At 35.5% G+C, this 20,139-nt stretch overlaps 1 protein-coding gene across 1 annotated transcript in view; it reads right to left on the minus strand.

Moving 5' to 3' along the window:
• Window positions 1-16,807: 16,807 nt before the first annotated feature.
• The window catches only part of MYOZ2 (myozenin 2), a 38,032-nt gene continuing 34,700 nt past the window's right edge, over window positions 16,808-20,139 (minus strand). The window contains exon 6 of the mRNA XM_043871551.1: window positions 16,808-17,240. Coding sequence (XP_043727486.1) covers window positions 17,006-17,240 — 235 coding nt within the window. The 3' untranslated portion in view covers window positions 16,808-17,005. The remainder of the gene's footprint in view (window positions 17,241-20,139) is intronic.

The raw sequence follows: 20,139 nt of genomic DNA on the forward strand, positions 1-20,139 counted from the left end.
TGTGAAGTAAAGAGAATCAATCAGGAAGGAAAAAAGAAACAAGGACGAATAGGACCAAAAATGATATAAAATTGCTTGATCAAACTAAGAAGTTTAGAAGACCTAATTTTTTAATATGTGCATGTCTTTAAAAAGCTGTTTCAAAACTGTATTTAGAAGTACCTGGTTAATATGCATTTTAATTTTTTTCAATTAAGAAAATATGTATTGTGGACATATATTGCTTTGTCCTTTCCCACTTTTATCAGTAATAATCGATCCATACCACTTAACCCCAGGATGGGCATAACTCCATGTTGAGCATTTCATCATTTTCTGGCTGTGGTGATTAGTGTATGGGTGATTTGAGCTAATCAGTATTCTTTCTCAGGAGTTTTCAAATTATTAATAGAGCTTACAGGAAAGATCCTTTTTTTCCTCTGTGTACAAAGCTATAAAACTGTAAGCTCAGAAGTGCTTGTGGCAGTGTGCCTTGTCATTTACAGTATCTGGTCTGAAAGAATAAGGCAGCTTTGGAGGAGAGGGGAAAGAGAAAAGTTCCTAAGGGTTCTCTGCTGCTGCTGCTGCTAAAGTCACTTCAGTCGTGTCCGACTCTGTGCAACCCCACAGACGGGTTCTCTAGTCTCTTATAAAATAGGTAATTCAGGAACTGAATGTTCACTAAACTTAAAGCTCTGCAGCATGACCTTTTGTTAAACATCAGAAGATCAAATTCAGTATCCGTAGCATCTTAGCCAGCTCTTCCTTAGGCAAAACTTTACTGGCCTTATATTCCAATCTTTCTAAGCCTCTGCTATAATAGAGTCAACATTAGCTAGTTAACCACATTGAGTTGTTTAACCAGTAACCTCCTTAATTTTGCTGACTGATTGTCAGCTTAAGCAATTTCATTACCTTTGTTATTTCACTTTGAAACATCCTAATTTTCTTATCTGTAAAATCGGGATGAGAAATAATACTTATATACGATGTCTTTTGATGATGCCCCAGATAAAAGCAACTGTAAAGTCGTATACTATGTTATTATGGCCGTTAGTGTTATTATTACAGTTACCAATACTGCTGTCATCAATAATAATGTGTTGCTATAAGAACCTGTATATTGTTTTTCTTGCTATAATATGTATTTTATTACAGTCTCAAAGATACACAAGGCTTTAGATTCCTTCTGGTCCAGCCTCCTACTCACTAAAGGATTATCCCTGCCAGTAGTTGTCCAACTTCTGTTCAAATATGGTAACAGTGGTAGAAAACTTGATGTTTTGTGAGACATCCTCCTCTTTTTAAGACTTCTTTAACGACTGAGAAATTTCCATCACAGTGAGTTGAAATTCACCTTCTAGTAATTTCTATACACAGATCTTATTTCTGTCCTTTATAGCAACAGAGATCTATGTTCTCTTTTTCATAAGACACTACTGAACTTTGAAAACATGTTTTGTGTTTTCAAACTAAAAGTTTTCTCAAAAAATTTTTGAAGGCCTAGTAAAATATTAAACTAATCTGCTCATTAATTCATTCTACTTCACCTTATCCCACAAAGATTTAAAGTAAATTCTAAAAAATAAAATAAATTCTAACATATAATATAAAACAATGGTCAAACATAAATAAGAAAAAGAATCAGAACTATGGGAAAGTAGAATATGAGTAGAATGTAAAGAGTGAGAGTGAAAGAATAGAAATAAGCATGAGCTTATGGCTTAAGTTTGTTTGATCTGAAATTATAAGTGAATGTGATATTTAAGTTATAAGTAACAGGAAAACATTTTTCTGTCATCATCTAAAATGCTTTTTCCTCTACGTTGGGCCTCATCTAAGAAGGCTGTTATCTGTGTTCACTGACAATAGACTTATCGACATGTCCCTGGAAAATGCACTAACAGGCATCATAATCCATGAAACTGACTTCAGGATGCAATTGCATTGTCAACTTTTGAAAAAAATATGGCGACCAAAAAAAAAAAAAAAACACCAAACAAATTTCTGCAATTAGCATGATTTTCAGTTCAGTTCAGTTGCTCAGTCTTGTCCGACTCTTTGCGACCCCATGGACTGCAGCACACCAGGCTTCCCTGTCCACCACCAATTCCTGGAGCTTGCTCAATCTCATGTCCATCGAGTCGGTGATGCCATCCAACCATCTCATCCTCTGTCATCTCCTTCTCCTCCTGCCTTCAATCTTTCCCAGCATCAGGGTCTTTTCCAGTGAGTCAGTTCTTTGCATCATGTGGCCAAAGTATTGGAGTTTCGGCTTCAACATAAGTCCTTCCAATGAATATTCAGGACTGATTTCCTTGAGGATTGATGGTCTGATCTCCTCGCAGTCCAGGGGACTCTTAAGAGTCTTCTCCAGCACCACAGTTCAAAAGCATCAATTCTTTGGCACTCAGCTTTCTTTATAGTCCAACTCTCACATCCATACATGATTACTGGAAAATACATAGCTTTGACTAAATGGAGCTTTGCTGGAAAAATGATGTCTCTGCTTTTTAGTATGCTGTCTAGGTTGGTCATAGCTTTTCTTCCAAGGAGCAAGCGTCTTTTAATTCCATGGCTGCAGTCATTTTCACCATCTGCAGTGATTTTGGAGCCCTAGAAAATAAAGTCTGTCACTGTTTCCGTTGCTTCTCCATCCGTTTGCCATGAAGTGATGGGACCGGATGCCATGATCTTAGTTTCTTGAATGTTGAGATTTAAACCAGCTTTTTTACTTTCCTCTTTCACTTTCATCAAGAGGCTTTTTAGTTACTCTTTACTTTCTGCCGTAAGGGTGGTATCATCTGCATATCTGAAGTTGTTGATATTTCTCCCGGCAATCTTGATTCCAGCTTGTGCTTCATCCAGCCCAGGAATTCTGCATGATGTACTCTCCATAGACTTTAAATAAGCAGGGTGACAATATACAGCCTTCATGTACTCCTTTCCCAATTTGGAATCAGTCTGTTTTTCCATGTCCAGTTCTAACTGTTGCTTCTTGACCTGCATACAGATTTCTCAGGAGGCAGGTAAGGTAGTCTGGTATTCCCATCTCTTGAAGCATTTTCCACAGTTTGTTGTAATCTACACATTCAAAGGCTTTGATGTTTTCAATAAAGCAGAAGTAGATATTTTTCTGGAATTCTCTTGCTTTTTCTATAATCCAGCAGATGTTGTCAATTTGATCTCTGGTTCCTCTGCCTTTTCTAAATCCACCTTGAACATCTGGAAGTTAATGGTTCACACACGGTTGAAGTCTGGCTTGGAGAATTTTGAGCATTGCTTCACTACCGTGTGAGATGAGTGCAATTGTGCAGTAGTTTGAACATTCTTTGGCATTGCCCTTTGGGATTGGAATGAAAACTGACCTTTTCCAGTCCTGTAACCGCTGCTGAGTTTTCCAAATTTACTGGCATATTGAGTGCAGCACTTTCACAGCATCGTCTTTTAGGATTTGAAATAGCTCAACTGGAATTCCATCACCTCCACTAGCTTTGTTCGTAGTGGTGCTTCCTAAGGCCCACTTGACTGCATTCCAGGATGTCTGGCTCTAGGTGAGTGATAACATCATCATGGTTAGCTGGGTCATGAAGATCTTTTCTATATAGTTCTTCTGTGTATTCTTGCCACCTCATTTTAATCTCTTTTGCTTCTGTTAGGTCCATACCATTTCTGTCCTTTATTGAGCCCATCTTTGCATGAATGTTCCCTTGGTATCTCTGATTTTCTTGAAGAGATCTCTAGTCTTTCCCATTCTGTTGTTCCTCTATTTCTTTGCACTGATCACTGAGGAAGGCTTTCTTATCTCTCCTTGCTATTCCTTCGAACTCTGCATTCAAATGGTTCTATATTTCCTTTTCTCCTTTGCCTTTAGCTTCTCTTCTTTTCACAGCTATTTGTAAGTCCTCCTCAGACAACCATTTTGCCATTTTGCATTTCTTTTTCTTGTGGATGGTCTTGCTCCCTGCCTCCTGTACAATGTCACAAACCTCCGTCCATAGTTCATCAAGCACTCTGTCTATCCGATCTAATCCCTTGAATCTATTTGTCCCTTCCACTGTATCATCGTTAGGGATTTGATTTAGGTCATAACTGAATGGTCTAGTGCTTTTCCCTACTTTCTTCAATTTAAGTATGAATTTGGCAATAAGGAGTTCATGTTCTGAGTCACAGTCAGCTCCCAGTCTTGGTTTTGCTTACTATATAGAGCTTCTCCAGCTTTGGCTGCAAAGAATATAATCAATCTGCTTTCGGTATTGACCACCTGGTGATGTCCATGTGTAGATTTGTCTCTTGTGTTGATGGAAGAGGGTGTTTGCTATGACTAGTGTGTTCTCTTGGGAAAACTCTGTTAGCCTTTGCCCTGCTTCATTTTGTTCTCTGAGGCCAAACTTGCATGTTACTCCAGGTATGTCTCTTGACTTCCTAGTTTTGCATTTCAGTCCCTTGTAATGAAAAGGACATCTTTTTTTGGTGTTATTTCTGGATGGTCTTGTAAGTCTTCATAGAACCATTCAACTTTAGCTTCTTCAGCATTACTGGATTGGCATAGACTTGGATTACTATGATACTGAATAGTTTGCCTTGGATACAACAGAGATCATTCTGTCATTTTTGAGATTGCACCTAAGTACTGCATTTCAGACTCTTATGTTGAATGTGATGGCTACTCCATTTCTTCTAAGGGATTCTTGCCCACAGTAGTAGATATAACGGTCATCTGAGTTATATTCATCCATTCAAGGTAAATTAGAAGTGGTCAAACAGGAGATGGGAAGAATGAACATTGACATTAGTCATCAGTGAACTAAAATGGACTGGAATGGGTGAATTTAATTCAGCATGATAATGGTTTGAGCAAATTATTTCCTCTCTTGGTTCAGCAGTTTAAGTAAGATTGTTTTAAGGTATTTTGTAATGATGTCATTTCATTAGCCAATGTAAGTTTGTGTTCAAAATACTAACTTTTTTGTTTCATTATTTTGTTGTTATGAATTGGTATTAAGGCACGTTTCACAAATTTTAATGCCCCTAGTTTTTTTGGACACAAATGCTTGTATTACTTCAGCACATAGGCATCTTCATCATCTGTTTCCTTCATTTCTTTAAAACATCCTATTGGTTTTTGAAGTTTTAGTCCATATTTCTTAAGATTTAGTATTCTTCCTCCATTTTTATACTACCAAAATTAATGACATATTCTTTAACTTCAGCTAAATCGTTGAGGAAAATGTTGGTGAAGGTTGGATCCCTGACATTCAGTTCCAGCTATAGCCCACATTAACCACTAGTGGCAGCATTAAAATTATTTAGAAAGCTAAGTAGAGACCATGTTTAAGGGCAACATGATGTCATAAAAAGCATGACGTTTAGATTTGGACAGACTTAGGTTCAAATCCTGACTTTACTATTTATTGTGTGACCTTGAGCAGTTAGTAACTACTCGAAAACCTAGTTTCCTCATCTGTACATAGCAGTGTGTCCTAGCTAATCCCTTACTGGATTGCTGTTGACAGGCAGGCCACTGCTATGGGCATATATTTGCTTGATTTTTTTTTAAGCAGTGTTTTGTAATCTGAGGGAAAGAATGAAAAAAAAAACAGACAGTGAAATTACTTGTGTCCAAAAGCAACATATATGATAGAAAGAATGGATAGAGAATTATGGAACTCTCTTGCTCTCAAGTAAATGTGTGCTGTGGGGAGGTTAGTTTACCTCTTTTAACTTTTCTTGATCCTTAAAAGAAGAAATTGGACCACATGATTCGACATTCTAAAGATGTGAAATGAAGTCTTTTCCCAGTTGTTACCTAATTACAAAGCATGTCAGGAACTAAGTGCTTTATTCAAAGTATTTTATTTAACTTTCCTAACAATTGTAAAGTATTAATATTTAGATATGATTAATATCCTGATTTTAGAAACAGTGAAAGTGAGGTACTTAGCACAGTGTCTGCCATATAGTAGGCACTCAGTAAACAAACTGAATGATTTAATAAAAGAACTATCAGTTAAGTATGACATCTGGTTACAGCCAGGAAATATAGTAAGTCAAAATGAGGAAGGCAATGTGTGCCATACTAATAAATCCAGAAGTAAAGGCCAAAACCATCTAGGTTTTGATCGAAAGCTATTGCTAGGATTTTTGTGCATGAATTTAATTTCTCTTTAATTTTTTGAAACCAAGTTTTATAACATGTTATATTTGTATAGTTCCTTAGAATCTTAGAGATGGAAAGGATCTGAGAGATTAGTTTGCTGAAATCCCTTATTTTACAGATGAGAGCACTTAAACTGAGGGACATGCTAGACACTGATAGAAGCAGGACTAAAATTCAGTTTCTAGTCACTTGGAATTTGCCTGGTATAAAATATTTTATATGATATATTCTGAAATTTCACAGGAGATAGCACTCTTTTGTTTCTTAAAGTACAACCAAATTTCTTCCATATTCAAACACTGGTGATAAACAAAATTGACACCTTTGTCCCTTTCTGAAAGACAACAGAAGGGAAACAAAAGGAAGAAGTCAAGAGCATTTCATAGGTAAAGCTTATCTTTTTCTGAATTGTGATATCTGTAGTAGTGTTCTGACTTTATGAAAAACAGTAAGGTGTTCAGAATTTATCAAACTTAATTTCCTACCTCTTTGGAATCTAACAAATCTAAGCCTCTCTGATGTATATGTGTACACACACACACACGTATGCACACACACACATACTGTTTTATATCTTGAGACTGACTTGTTTTTGATGTAGTTCTTTAAGAAATACAATAGTGAAATAACACTATGTCTTTCACTCATTGCATATTGGCTGAAGCCACGAACCCAAAGGAAGTTGCCCTGGAGAGCACTTTGCTTTGTAAAGATGGCAAAGATATTCAGGGCACCAGTGTTTTCAAGTTGAACTTCCTTGTTGAAATTCATGTCACAAAAGAAAATAAGTTTGTTGTTTAATACAGTAGTAAAATTATTGGAAAATATTCAGTGATAGAAATAATTCAAAGAATTATAGGTAAAGGCATGAATTAAATTTAGAGTATTTAATTTCTTTTTTCCTTAACTGTTAGTGGTCTTGAGTTTTCAGTCTCTTGTCTGTAAAACAAGCCCTCAAACTGAAATTGTGCTGGAGGAAAAAAACAAACTTTTGGCAAGTAATATCCCTGGAATGCCTTTTTGTAAATTTTTAAATCAAAGTTTCTGATTAAATTGTTTTCTACAAGTTTTGCTCTGCTACTGTTTCAGATTCTTTTAATTCTGAAGAACTCTATTAAATTAGTTATAATAGTTTTGATGTGGTGGAGAAAAACATTTCCAGTTACCAATAACAATGCTGACATTTCAGTTTTAAACAGTATTTAGTAGTAGGTAGAGCAGTAATTTTCAAACATCTTAGACCACAACCTAGAATAAGCAGTGTATTTTACGTTGTGATCCAGTTTACAAGAACACATATATATTTAAAAAAAAAAAGTAGTTTCCTGAAATAATACTGTTTCTAAGAGTGGTATGCTCTGATATTCTCTTTTATTCTATTCTATTTCATTTGAAAAGCTTCTAATCTAAGTTAATTTTTAAATCCCCTAACAGGACACAACTATAATTTGAAAGACATGGACCAAGAGGTTTTTAGTGGAAGGAGCAACATTTACTCTTTCCTTTAATACTAAAGAGTATGGAATTTTATTCCCTTCCAGTTAGGAAGAATATTCATTTTGTTTCAATATTGTCATATTAACTTTTTTTTTTTACTGTTTAAAGTAAAATTTTTTAACATTGTTTTTCAAAAAAAACTTTACTCTCTGTTTCTACATTTTACTGACATAATCCTGACTCACAGTTTTATTTATTTGTGGCTAATAAATAAGGTATACAAATCATATAAGGCTATATTTATATAGATACAGATAAATATGAAATCATGTACAGGATGTTATGTCACCAGAAAGTGTGTTGATTGTGCCCATGGTCTGGATGGTTGTGTTCTCCACTGAGATAGGAGAGGGAATAAGATAGTGGGAGTAGTGTTATTAAAAGATCAGAAGCAGAACCCTTGGGTTCTAATTTTAGGCATGCAATGTGAGACAATGTCAGTTTCTTCTCTGATCTAAGTTTCTGTTCCTTAAATGAGGGAATTGATATAAAATATTTCAAGATAGAGGCTAATTCTAAAGTTCTGTGGTTCTAAGCAAATGATTGTTTATTTAAACCAAAGAGAGAAGAAGGTCAAATTCAGAAAAAAAATAAATAAATAAAAATAAACCAAAGAGAGTTAGTATTATGATAGTAACAGTACTAGTGCCTTGTATTTGGTAAAAGAATAACTGTTTTGATTATTCTAATTATCTATATATTAATATCTAAAATATTAATATCCTTTTGGATTCATAAGAGGACACTTAAATAAACATCAGTGTATGGATTTGTATAAGCAGCATAGTCTAATGCATTCTGATAATTATGATCATTAGCCATAATTAATATTATATGTAAATGCATCTGAAAACATGATAATTTTTCTGTGTTGCTATGCATCTTAGTCTGTTCAGGCTACGATAACATAGATTGAGTGCGTTATAGACAACAGAAATTTATTTCCCATAGTTCTAGAAGCTGGGACATCCAAGGGCAAGGTGCTGACAGATTGGTGTCTGGTATGAATCTACTTCCTGATTTGTATTTGGCCATCTTCTCTCTGTACTCACAGGGGAAAATGGGCAAGAGAGCTTTGTGGATCTCTTTTATAAGATACTAATCCCATTCATGAGCACTACACGCTTATCATTTAATTACCTCCTAAAGTCTCCACCTCCTAATACTAATCATATGGGAGTAAGATTTCAACATAATGATTTTAGGGGTGCCATGCACCTTGTCTATAGTATTTTAAGTTTAATGTCTCTTTAATATATTTTGATGAGTTTTGGGGGAAACTTATTGTAATAATCATAAATTATATCCACATCCTTTCTATGTATCAGAAGTATAGAATGTTTCTTGAATAAATGTGGTCCGTGTTTGCATTTGACTTTATGTTCAGAAATAGCAGCTGAGCCTAGAGTGCTCAGCTGACCCAGAAGACAGCCTTGCCCAGGAGACATGCAACCTGAGGCAAGTAGGCTAATCAAGATTAGCTCTAGTTTTCCATCCAGGTAGAAGAAAGGTAAAATAAATATTAGGTACTGAGTTTAAAGTTAAGCTTGGAAAGTAGTCCTGCTTTTTCAAGATAAGTTGGAAAAGAAGAAACAGTTATTTCAGGTTGGTTATATTTAGGTAAGTTTTCCATTATGTTAGCATCAGCACGTGGAGGAATCAGCTCCTTTCCCTGTTTATGACTCTCAGATGCCTCAATTCTTTAAACAACGTGGAAACTCCCCAGAGAAAGGACTTTGGGGTGAATGTTTTTTTTCATTGTACTACAGAGATGACTGCACCAAAACGTTAGAATCCAGGGGCTGCATACCTGATAATTTGAAATATTCCCAGCAGGTGCATGAATGAAAAGTCATTTTAGTTTTTTTTTTAAAAAATGAAGGATTATGTAGCCATCTGTCCTTGGGAACTCCTTTCTGGTTGTATAATGTATTTTCTAAAAGAGGTAGGGTATACTGATCGAGAGAAATATCCATCATATTGATTTTTTTAAATTCTCAAGTGACCTACAAAGTATGTGAATGCTCACAAGAAATTGCACTGTTTTAGCAAGATCCTAAAAAGTCTACGCTAACTGAAATTTTGAGTCTGAGGGCAGAGTTGGCATTAATGCTTATCCTAAAAAATAGTCAGGCCATGTTAGTGTTTCTGATTATACGTGTGTTTAATATACTCACTGCTCCAACATATTTTACTTCTAAATCAGGGTCAAATATATTTATCCCAAAGCAGTTCCAGTGTAACCTAATCTAATTTCATTCTAAATGTCTTTGCTTTCTTACTGTGTGGTCTTGATAATTTTTTGTTACTAATAATAGCTAATTATCCCCATAATTAAGATGAATTTATTTATTTAAAAAATTTTATTGTTCTTCACTATATATCAGGCATAGAGGATACAGCAGCTAATAAAAAAGGCAGTCTCTATCCTCAGAGAGCATTCATTCCAGTGGGTGAGATAAATAATAAAGGAGTAAATATATTGTGTGTGGCGGCTACAACTTGCGGGTCTTAAACAACGTAGCTGACTGAGGGCCCCAGCTCTCCTTACTCTGACTTCCATCACTGCATTAGTGCTGAGTCTGCCTTTCACAGTCTGCTCCCAGCCCGTGAGTAACCATGACAGTGACCCTAAGGCAGACATGCTGCTGAGAAACGCTCGACCTCTCCTGCAGATGATGTTGGCTCGCAGATTTTCCAACAACCTTGCTGAATTTTCCCTGGACTGTCAGGCAGTCTAGAACATATCCGTACAGTTCCACCTGAGGTCCCTTGGATCTCTCCCAGCCTTTCTTTGACCTGTCTCCCCATTTTCCTAATACAATTGTTACAGATTTAACTGCATCTTGGCTTCTGCTTCTCAGAGGACCCAGACTGATACATTATGTTAGGAAGTAACAAGGGTTATACAGAAAACCAAAAGCACAGTAAGGGGTTGTATGTGTGCTCTCGGCGGTCAGGGAAGGTCTTGGGCGGAAGTGGCCTGTGAAACAGAAATAGTTGGAGAAAATTCCAGAGTAAAGTAAATTGCTTGAGATTATATTATTAATTAGTGATAAATCAGCAAATAGCTGGCACATTTAAATGCAACTGCTTTTTTATATGCAGTTTATAAGTAAGTGATGATAAAGAAAATGTATGAGAGTATCTATTTAGGTGACAGTTCATATTAGACAATTGATATACATAGAACGAAATACTTCAGAAGGAGTGAGGAGAAAGCTCTAGAAACCACAGAATAATGCAATTAATTCTTTTCAGCCTACTTCATTCTGGCATTCCTTTCTTCCCCCTGTTCTTTTAGATTTATTTTACTAGTGCTGCAGCTTCTATACCAATTCTTCTGTACCAAATCAGCAGAATTTACCTTTTTTCTTTCTGACTTTTTCCGGTTCTGTTTCCTGAACTGTCTCCATCTCCTATACTGCCTAAGTTGTTGTGGAAATGTGTTTCAAAATATTACACAATCCAGAATAATAAGCACATTCATTTTGAATCCGAACTATAACCTCTTAGAAATAGCTCCCCCGCCAGCTGCTCTTTGCCCATATGCACCAAATCTTCCTGTTGAAATCACATTATATTGAGAAGTCAGGGGAGGTTTGTATCCTGAGTTGAATTCTAGTTCTTTCATTTAAGGAATTTAAATAGGGACACACGTTTTTACTTATCTAATAATACATCATCTTCAGCTATTGAAATTCTTATACAATTTTACAATTTTGCTTTTTTCTTACCTCTGAAAAGTTAAACTTTTTAAAGCATTATAATTTTCTAAAAATCCTTTTGTGTGTTTGTGAAGTGCTTTGATCAGTTAGTTTGAAATAGATTCCCCTTGCTTGTTCTTTTGGCAAAAGCCTGGCATTCTTCCACCTTTCATAGAAAGTAAACTGCCCTTCTTCCTACAAAATAGAGCATGTGGAGGTCGAAAGTATTTTTCATAAGAAAAGGGGCATTCAGAGCAATACTTAGCTAAGCTTAATAAAAAGCAGTTGTGGCTGAGAAACTGCAATGATGTCATGTAAGTTTTATCTTGCATAAGCAGCAGAGTGAGGAAATTCCAGAATTAATAAGTCTGCTGGTGTGCCCAGCTGTGCCCTGATTTGGAAAGTTCAGGATGTACTTTTCATTCTCACTGACTGGACATTTTGCTCCACATCAGCCTTTGTGAAAGTAATTGGCTCTCTCCATTTCCAAGCTGCTAAAACATTTATAAAGGAGCCTATTTAGAAAATGTGAAACTTTAAGTGGATGCAGTAATGATCATTTTGACTAAAAATTATTTTCCATATTTGCCTTGATTTTGTAATAACCAATAATTAGTTACTTTAAATTATCAAGTCCTTTCAAATATTGAGTTAAGAAATGGAAAGTATTCGCCTTGAGAAATGAAGGGAGTGACGAGTTAAAAGCCAAGAATGAACCACTGGTCTAGTTGTTAATGTAGCTCTAGTATTATCCAGAAAGCAGCTGACCAGCTGATCAACAAGAAATTGGCTAAATAAAATAGATATAATTTTATGACCCAGAAGTCTATTGAACAGTATAATACAAATTCTTCTAAAGTTTGAAAAGTAGAAAATATTTTCATTTAAATGAATGTGTTTGGTGTGTTATTACACAAGGTTTCATTCAGCCTTATGGGTATTAGTGTTTTGTATTTCTATCCTGTTTATGTCCTCTTCTTTCTCCCTTATGGGGGAGAGGGGAAAAAAAAGATTACATGGTACAGTCCATGGAATTACAAAAAGAGTTGGGCACAACTAAAAAAAAAAATTTCATAATTAACCATGCATATTGCTTGTTTGAAAATCCAGAAAGTTTAGCTTTTTATGATTATGAGTGCCTGAATGACTTTAATGGATGACTCTAAAATTACTCAATTTATAGGTATATTTCCCCAAAGTTAATATTAATATGATGGAGATTTTTTATTATTTTGTCTAGTAATAAAATAATTTTGAGGTTGAAGTTATTTCTGAAGGAGAAGTTATGAACTATGAGTTCTTAGAGCATATGTTTTAGATTCAGACTCACCAAGTTCTTCCACTTTGGAGCTAGTATTAAGCTAGTCACTCTAGTTCCCCGAGGCTCACTTTTCTAACACAAAATGGAGATTATTTATAATACAGTTCTCACAGGATAATCACGAAAATAAAATGATGTTAAAAATACAGGAAATTCCCTAGCAGTCCAGTGGTTAGTACATGGTGCTTTCACTGCAGTGGGTTGGCTTCAGTCCCTACTTGGGGAACTAAGATCCTGCAAAGCTGTGTGGTATAGTACAGCCAAAATAAATAAATATAGTATTTAAAAATACACATTAAGTAGCCTTTATTAGGCTTTTTTTCAAAATATTCACTACAATGTTAAGTAGTGAGTATAGTGCCTGGCACTTAGTAGTTCATCAGCAAATGTTATTTTTATTCATTTACTTTTTCTTTTAACTTTTTTTAATCTTCTGTTTCATTTTCCATATGTACAAATGTGGGTGGAGAAAAATGCCACAGTCTTTGGCTGTTCTGAAAAGGCTGTCATATTTCTTCAGACTTAGAAAGATTTAGCTGCATTTCAGGTCAGTGAAAAACCCATTCAAAATTCCTTTCAAATTCTAATTGTGTAGCAACCAGAGTGTGAAATTTGGCATTTCTAAAGGTGTCAGACAGCTGAATTAGAATCAATAGACACTTCCAGGAAAGGAAGAAATACAATAGTGAGCAGAGGGTTATTCCATTATTTTCTAACCAATTAAAAAAAATACTTAAAATTTTTAAAATTTTCCTTTATGAAATGGAGAATACTCTTCTATAGCTAACATATTTAATTGCTGATCCCCTTTTGATGGTTGACAGAGTGGTGACACTGAGCAGGGAGCTTAACTATTTTGAGATAATTACAATAACATAATAAAAATTCAGTGTAATGAAAAATAGTAGCATTTTGAATTGCTAATAAAGAACTAAACCATTTCTTCAAAATACATAATACAATATGACTTTTTCTTTTTTAAAGGATTGAACAAAAAAAAGCATGAAGGTTCTCTGATATCTAGAGTTTATTACAGATGCCAACATTGTTATTTTAAAACAGGTAAACGGGGGAATTGCCTGGCAGTCCAATGGTTAGGAATCTGTGCTTTCTCTGCCAAGGGCCCAGTTTCAATCTCTGGTCAGAGAGCTAAGATCCCACAAGCCCACTTGGTATGGCAAAAAAAAAAAAAAAAATTAAATTAATTAAGTAAAAATAAATGAGTAAACACCAAAACATAAATAAATTAAAATATCTTTACTGGAGGAATCAACCTGCCTGACTTCAGACTCTACTACAAAGCCACAGTCATCAAGACAGTGTGGTACTGGCACAAAGACAGAAATATAGACCAATGGAACAGAATAGAAAGCCCAGAGATAAATCCACGAACCTATGGACACCTTATCTTTGACAAAGGAGGCAAGGATATACAATGGAAAAAAGACAACCTCTTTAACAAGTGGTGCTGGGAAAACTGGTCAACCACTTGCAAAAGAATGAAACTAGAACACTTTCTAACACCATGCACAAAAATAAACTCAAAATGGATTAAAGATCTAAATGTAAGACCAGAAACTATAAAACTCCTAGAGGAGAACATAGGCAAAACACTCTCCGACATAAATCACAGCAAGAGCCTCTATGACCCACCTCCCAGAATATTGGAAATAAAAGAAAAACTAAACAAATGGGATCTAATGAAACTTAAAAGCTTTTGCACTACAAAAGAAACTATAAGTAAGGTGAAAAGACAGCCCTCAGATTGGGAGAAAATAATAGCAAATGAAGAAACAGACAAAGGATTAATCTCAAAAATATACAAGCAACTCCTGCAGCTCAATTCCAGAAAAATAAATGACCCAATCAAAAAATGGGCCAGAGAACTAAACAGACATTTCTCCAAAGAAGACATACAGATGGCTAACAAACACATGAAAAGATGCTCAGCATCACTCATTATTAGAGAAATGCAAATCAAAACCACAATGAGGTACCATTACACACCAGTCAGGATGGCTGCTATCCAAAAGTCTACAAGCAATAAATGCTGGAGAGGCTGTGGAGAAAAGGGAACCCTCTTACACTGTTGGTGGGAATGCAAACTAGTACAGCCGCTATGGAAAACAGTGTGGAGATTCCTTAAAAAACTGGAAATAGAACTGCCATATGACCCAGCAATCCCACTTCTGGGCATACACACTGAGGAAACCAGATCTGAAAGAGACACATGCACCCCAATGTTCATCGCAGCACTGTTTATAATAGCCAGGACATGGAAGCAACCTAGATGCCCATCAGCAGATGAATGGATAAGGAAGCTGTGGTACATATACACCATGGAATTTTACTCAGCCGTCAAAAAGAATTCATTTGAATCAGTCCTAATGAGATGGATGAAACTGGAGCCCCTTATACAGAGTGAAGTAAGCCAGAAAGATAAAGAACATTACAGCATACTAACACATATATATGGAATTTAGAAAGATGGTAACGATAACCCTATATGCAAAACAGAAAAAGAGACACAGAAATACAGAACAGACTTTTGAACTCTGTGGGAGAAGGTGAGGGTGGGATGTTTCAAAAGAACAGCATGTATACTATCTATGGTGAAACAGATCACCAGCCCAGGTGGGATGCACGAGACAAGTGCTCCAGCCTGGTGCACTGGGAAGACCCAGAGGAATCGGGTGGAGAGGGAGATGGGAGGGGGGATCGGGATGGGGAATAAGTGTAAATCTATGGCTGATTCATATCAATGTATGACAAAACCCACTGAAATGTTGTGAAGCAATTAGCCTCCAACTAATAAAAAAATTAAAAAAATAAATAAATAAATGGCAAATTCCTAAAAAAAAAAAAAAAAGATATATTTTAAATAAAACAAATTCCCTACAATGATAATATATATAAATAAGATATAGTGATATTGTTCCTTTCTAGAGATTGCATTTTTCATAAGCATATTTTTTTTAAAAATTCCTCTGCTTTCAAGATTGATGATCATCAAAACAACCACCAATTTCAGCATTACATACAGATTCTTTTATAAATATGTGATGTTGCTACATGGCATTTTTATTACTCTCTTGTGCACTTTCCTTCTTCCAGTCTCCTGAACTTAACTCTGGTAGGTAGTTTTCTGTGTATGAGACATTTCTTCTCTTGTATAAGCATCTACCGCAGAACTTTTAACTGAATTGAAATGGGAAGAATTGGTATTTATTTCTTTCCAACTCCGTGTTGTATATTCAATCATATTTTAAAATATACCTATAACTTTATATTAATTTGAGTCTTTTATACCAATATTTTCATATATTTATGAAAGAAATGTGCTGTATTACTTTCAAATGCTCTTGTCTTCTTCCATTTCTTATTTTTGTTTTATAGCACATACTCCCTAGAGCTTAAGGATTTGAGCAGAATTTAAAGATTCAGCAGAGAAAGCTGCCAATTCAAATTATACACTTTCTCTCTCCCTCATATACATACACTTATTTACATGTCTATTAGCAGGTATCTTGTTATTACTCTTCTAAAGATGTATTCATAAAGTTGAACCTAAACAACACACAACATTAGGGTTTGTAGAACTTGAATTCCAAATATACCTTGGTCATGAAAACTACAATAGTATGATGTTCTTTGAGTCATTTTCTCCCCACATCCTTGACTTAATACTAAAAAACAATAATAACCCAATTGAACTCTAGAGACTGTCATCTGTCATCTGATGATTCAAAGCACGTTGAAAAATACAAAGCAGTTTCAAAGTTCTAAGAAATTTGAAATTTTAAGAAAGACTATAGAAAAGACTTCATCTAGACAAGTTATTTTATCATGGAAGCTTGTCAGAAAAGAAGAACCCAACCCTTTTCTCCATAATAATGCTTGTATATCAACTTCTATAGCTTTCATCCCTTAAATAAAACTCTGAATTAATCTAAATATTTTGCACTATATTTTGATTCTAGATCCATCTAAAAACTTTATTCAGGAATAGCTTATATTAAAGGCAACAAAGATGAAACCCTTTGTTATCAGTAACTTTTCTGGACTTTCCCAGTGTGGAGACTGGATTGTTTAACCAAGTGATAACAAGATTATGAGTAAAGACAAGTGAGTTAAAAGTTTTTGTTTTTTTTTTAAATAAGATTTTGAATTGTTTATTAGATTTTGATCTGAGATTGAAGTTAAATGCCATAAAAGGAAAATTGCTAAATTGTTATTAAATTATTGCTACTAATGAAGAGTGTTAGTGGCTTTGCCAATAAGTAAAATAGTTATACAGCAACATTTATGTTCAGAGGTTTTTGTCACACATACAACTTTCTTTTATAGGTCTTCTGATTCTGGTATGGTGGTATCCTCTGTAGGTTCAGTTGTTATAACTATAGGAATATTCTCAGATATCCATCCCTTCGGAGTCCTATTAAAGGACCGTCTGCCAGAAAGAGGATTGGCAAAGGCCATGAACCTGGGATCTGTTAGAAGTAGTAGGTCAAAATCTGGAACCTTGAATTTAACCATTTTTGATGCTTTTTCAAAACCTCCAAATGGGGTGGCAACTCTGTGAGGAGTGAAAAGAAAAAGAATAAATTAATATTCAAATTTATTTGCCAGAAAATAGAAAACAATATAATGCATGATCTTATGGGCATGTTATTGTGTTATATTCTTAGTAGGAATTCAGTTTTTGACCTTTGAAATAAGCGTTTCCATTCAAGGACGATGCCTTTATGATAAAACATATTTGATAATGAATTTGTGTAAAGACATTTTGTATGTACTCTTAGTTTTGGACTGAACTAGTCTGTTACCTGGACCCTGAGTCATCACAAACATTTCTTGCCTTCCTGCCTTTGCTAACAATGTTACACTTGCTTATTTCCTCTGGGGGAGAAAAAAAAAAAAGGTATTTCCTCTGTGCCTCCTCTCCACCTGTATATATTCTGTGACCTTTAAATTTTAACTTCCCCCTAACTACCCTAAGCCCTCACTCCCTTTCTTAAACAAATTCTTATAGAACTGATTGTTTTATGTTAGTCTTATAGTGCATCTATTAATAATATGGCATTTGGTATTGTCAGCTTCTATTTTTCAGAATATGATTTGGTTTGGGTCATTTGTGAATTATAAATTCTTTGAGGGTAAGAAATATATCTTTGCATTTTTCTAGCTATGCCTCAAAAACATCAAAATCCTTCTACTCATCTGAAGAAGGTCCACCTTCTTTATCTTGGCATTCAAGATGTCATATAACAGTTTAGCTTTCTTTGATTTAGCTATTAATTATTAATCCAGGGCCAGACACATTTCTAAATGCTGGAAATATGGCAGTGAGCAATGTAGTCAGAGTGTAAGGTTTTATATTTCTAGTAAAGGAGATAGATAAAAAAATAAACATGTACGTTGACTATAATTCAATAAAAATAATAATTTTTAGTTTTTAATAAAATTTTTAATAAAACACTAAACATACAGACAAACATTCAGTAATAAGAACTATGAGAAATTTAAAATAGGGTGATACAATAGAGCATAACTGAATGACTAGATAGGGAGAAAAGACTTCTCTGGAAAGGTGACATTTAAACTGCCATCTGAAGGTCAGAAGTTTGCCATGGACAATATAACAGAAGCCCTTCAGCATTTCAGATAGAGTAGCTAATGCAAAGAATCTAAGGCAGAAATAATGTTGACCTTTTCAGAAATGAAAGAAAGCCTATGTTGCTAGATAGGTAAGTGAGGGGGATGGTAGAAGGGAGAGGGGACAGAGGGGTAGATTGTGTGGAATTTTGTCCGATAAGGAACATGGATTTCATTCTAAGTGTGAAGGGAAGCCATTGAAAACTGAAAAAGGTCAGTTTTCATTCCATTCCCAAAGGCAATGCCAAAGAATGTTCAAACTACCACACAATTGCACTCATCTCACACGCTAGTAAAGTAATGCTCAAAATTCTCCAAGCCAGACTTCAACAGTACATGAACCGTGAACTTCCAGATGTTCAAGGTGGATTTAGAAAAGACAGAGGAACCAGAGATCAAATTGCCAACACTTGCTGGATCATAGAAAAATTAAGAGAATTCCAGAAAAAAACTTCTAATTCTGCTTCATTGACTGTATGGAACACAATAAACTGTGGAAGATTCTTCAAGAGATGGGAATACCAGACCACCTTACCTGGCTCCTGCAAAACCTGTATGCAGATCAAGAAACAACAGTTAGAACCAGACATGGAACAACAGATTGGTTCCAAATTGGGAAAGGAGTACGTCAAGGCTGTATACTGTCATCTTGCTTATGTAACTTCTGTGCAGAGTACATCATGTAAAATGCAGGGCTGGATGAAGCATACCCCAAATCAAGATTGCTGGGAGAAATATCAATAACCTCAGATATGCAGATGACACCACCCTTATGGCAGAAAGTGAAGAGGAATTAAAGAGCTTCTTGCTGAAAGAGGAGAGTAAAAATGCTGGCTTAAAACTCAACATTCAAAAAACAAAGATAATGGCATCTGGTCCCATCACTTCATGGCAAATAGATGGAGAAACAATGGAAACAGTGACAGACTTTATTTTCTTGGGCTACAAAATCACTACGGATGGTGACTGCAGCCATGAAATTAAAAGATGCTTGCTCCTTGGAAGAAAAGCTATGACCGACCCAGACAGCATATTTAAAAGCAGAGACATTATTTTGCCAACAAAGGTCCATCTAATTGAAGCTTTGTTTTTTCCAGTAGTCATGTATGGATGTCAGAGTTGGACCATAAAGAAGGCTGAGCGCTAAAGAATTGATGCTTTTGAACTGTGGTGTTGGAGAAGACTCTTGAAAGTCCCTTTGACTGCAAGAAGATCAAATCAGTCAATCCTCAAGGAAATCAGTTCTGAATATTCGTTGGAAGGACTGATGCTGAAGCTCGAGCTCCAGTACTTTGGCCACCTGATGTGAAGAACCAACTCATTAGAAGAAGACAGTGATGCTGGGAAAGATTGAAGGTGGGAAGAGAAGGGGACGACAGAGGATGAGATGGTTGGATGGCATCACCGACTCAATGGACATGAGTTTGAGCAAGCTCCAAGAGACGGTGAAAGACGGAATCCTGGCGTGCTGCAGTCTATGGGGTCACAAAGAGTTGGACACGACAGAGCAACTGAACAGGACTGAACAATAAAAACAGGAGTGGTATAACCTGAGAAAATTTGAATAAAGATCACTCTGGCACCTGTTAACTGTGTAAACAAGTATAGGTGGACAAGAATGAAAGAAAAGGAGATATGGTACTGATTCAGGTGAGAAGTGATGGCAACTTGGATTTTAGGTGTTTTCCTTGAAGAAGTTGGTGGTTTCAGGATGTGTTCTACAGGTAGGGTCAACAGGATATGCTGACAAATTGGATGAAAATTGTGAGGGAAATGTAAAAATCAAGGATTATTCCTCGGTTTAGAGTTTCAGTAGCTCG

Source organism: Cervus elaphus, chromosome 17 (genome assembly GCF_910594005.1).
Source record: "Cervus elaphus chromosome 17, mCerEla1.1, whole genome shotgun sequence".
NCBI lineage: Eukaryota > Metazoa > Chordata > Mammalia > Artiodactyla > Cervidae > Cervus > Cervus elaphus.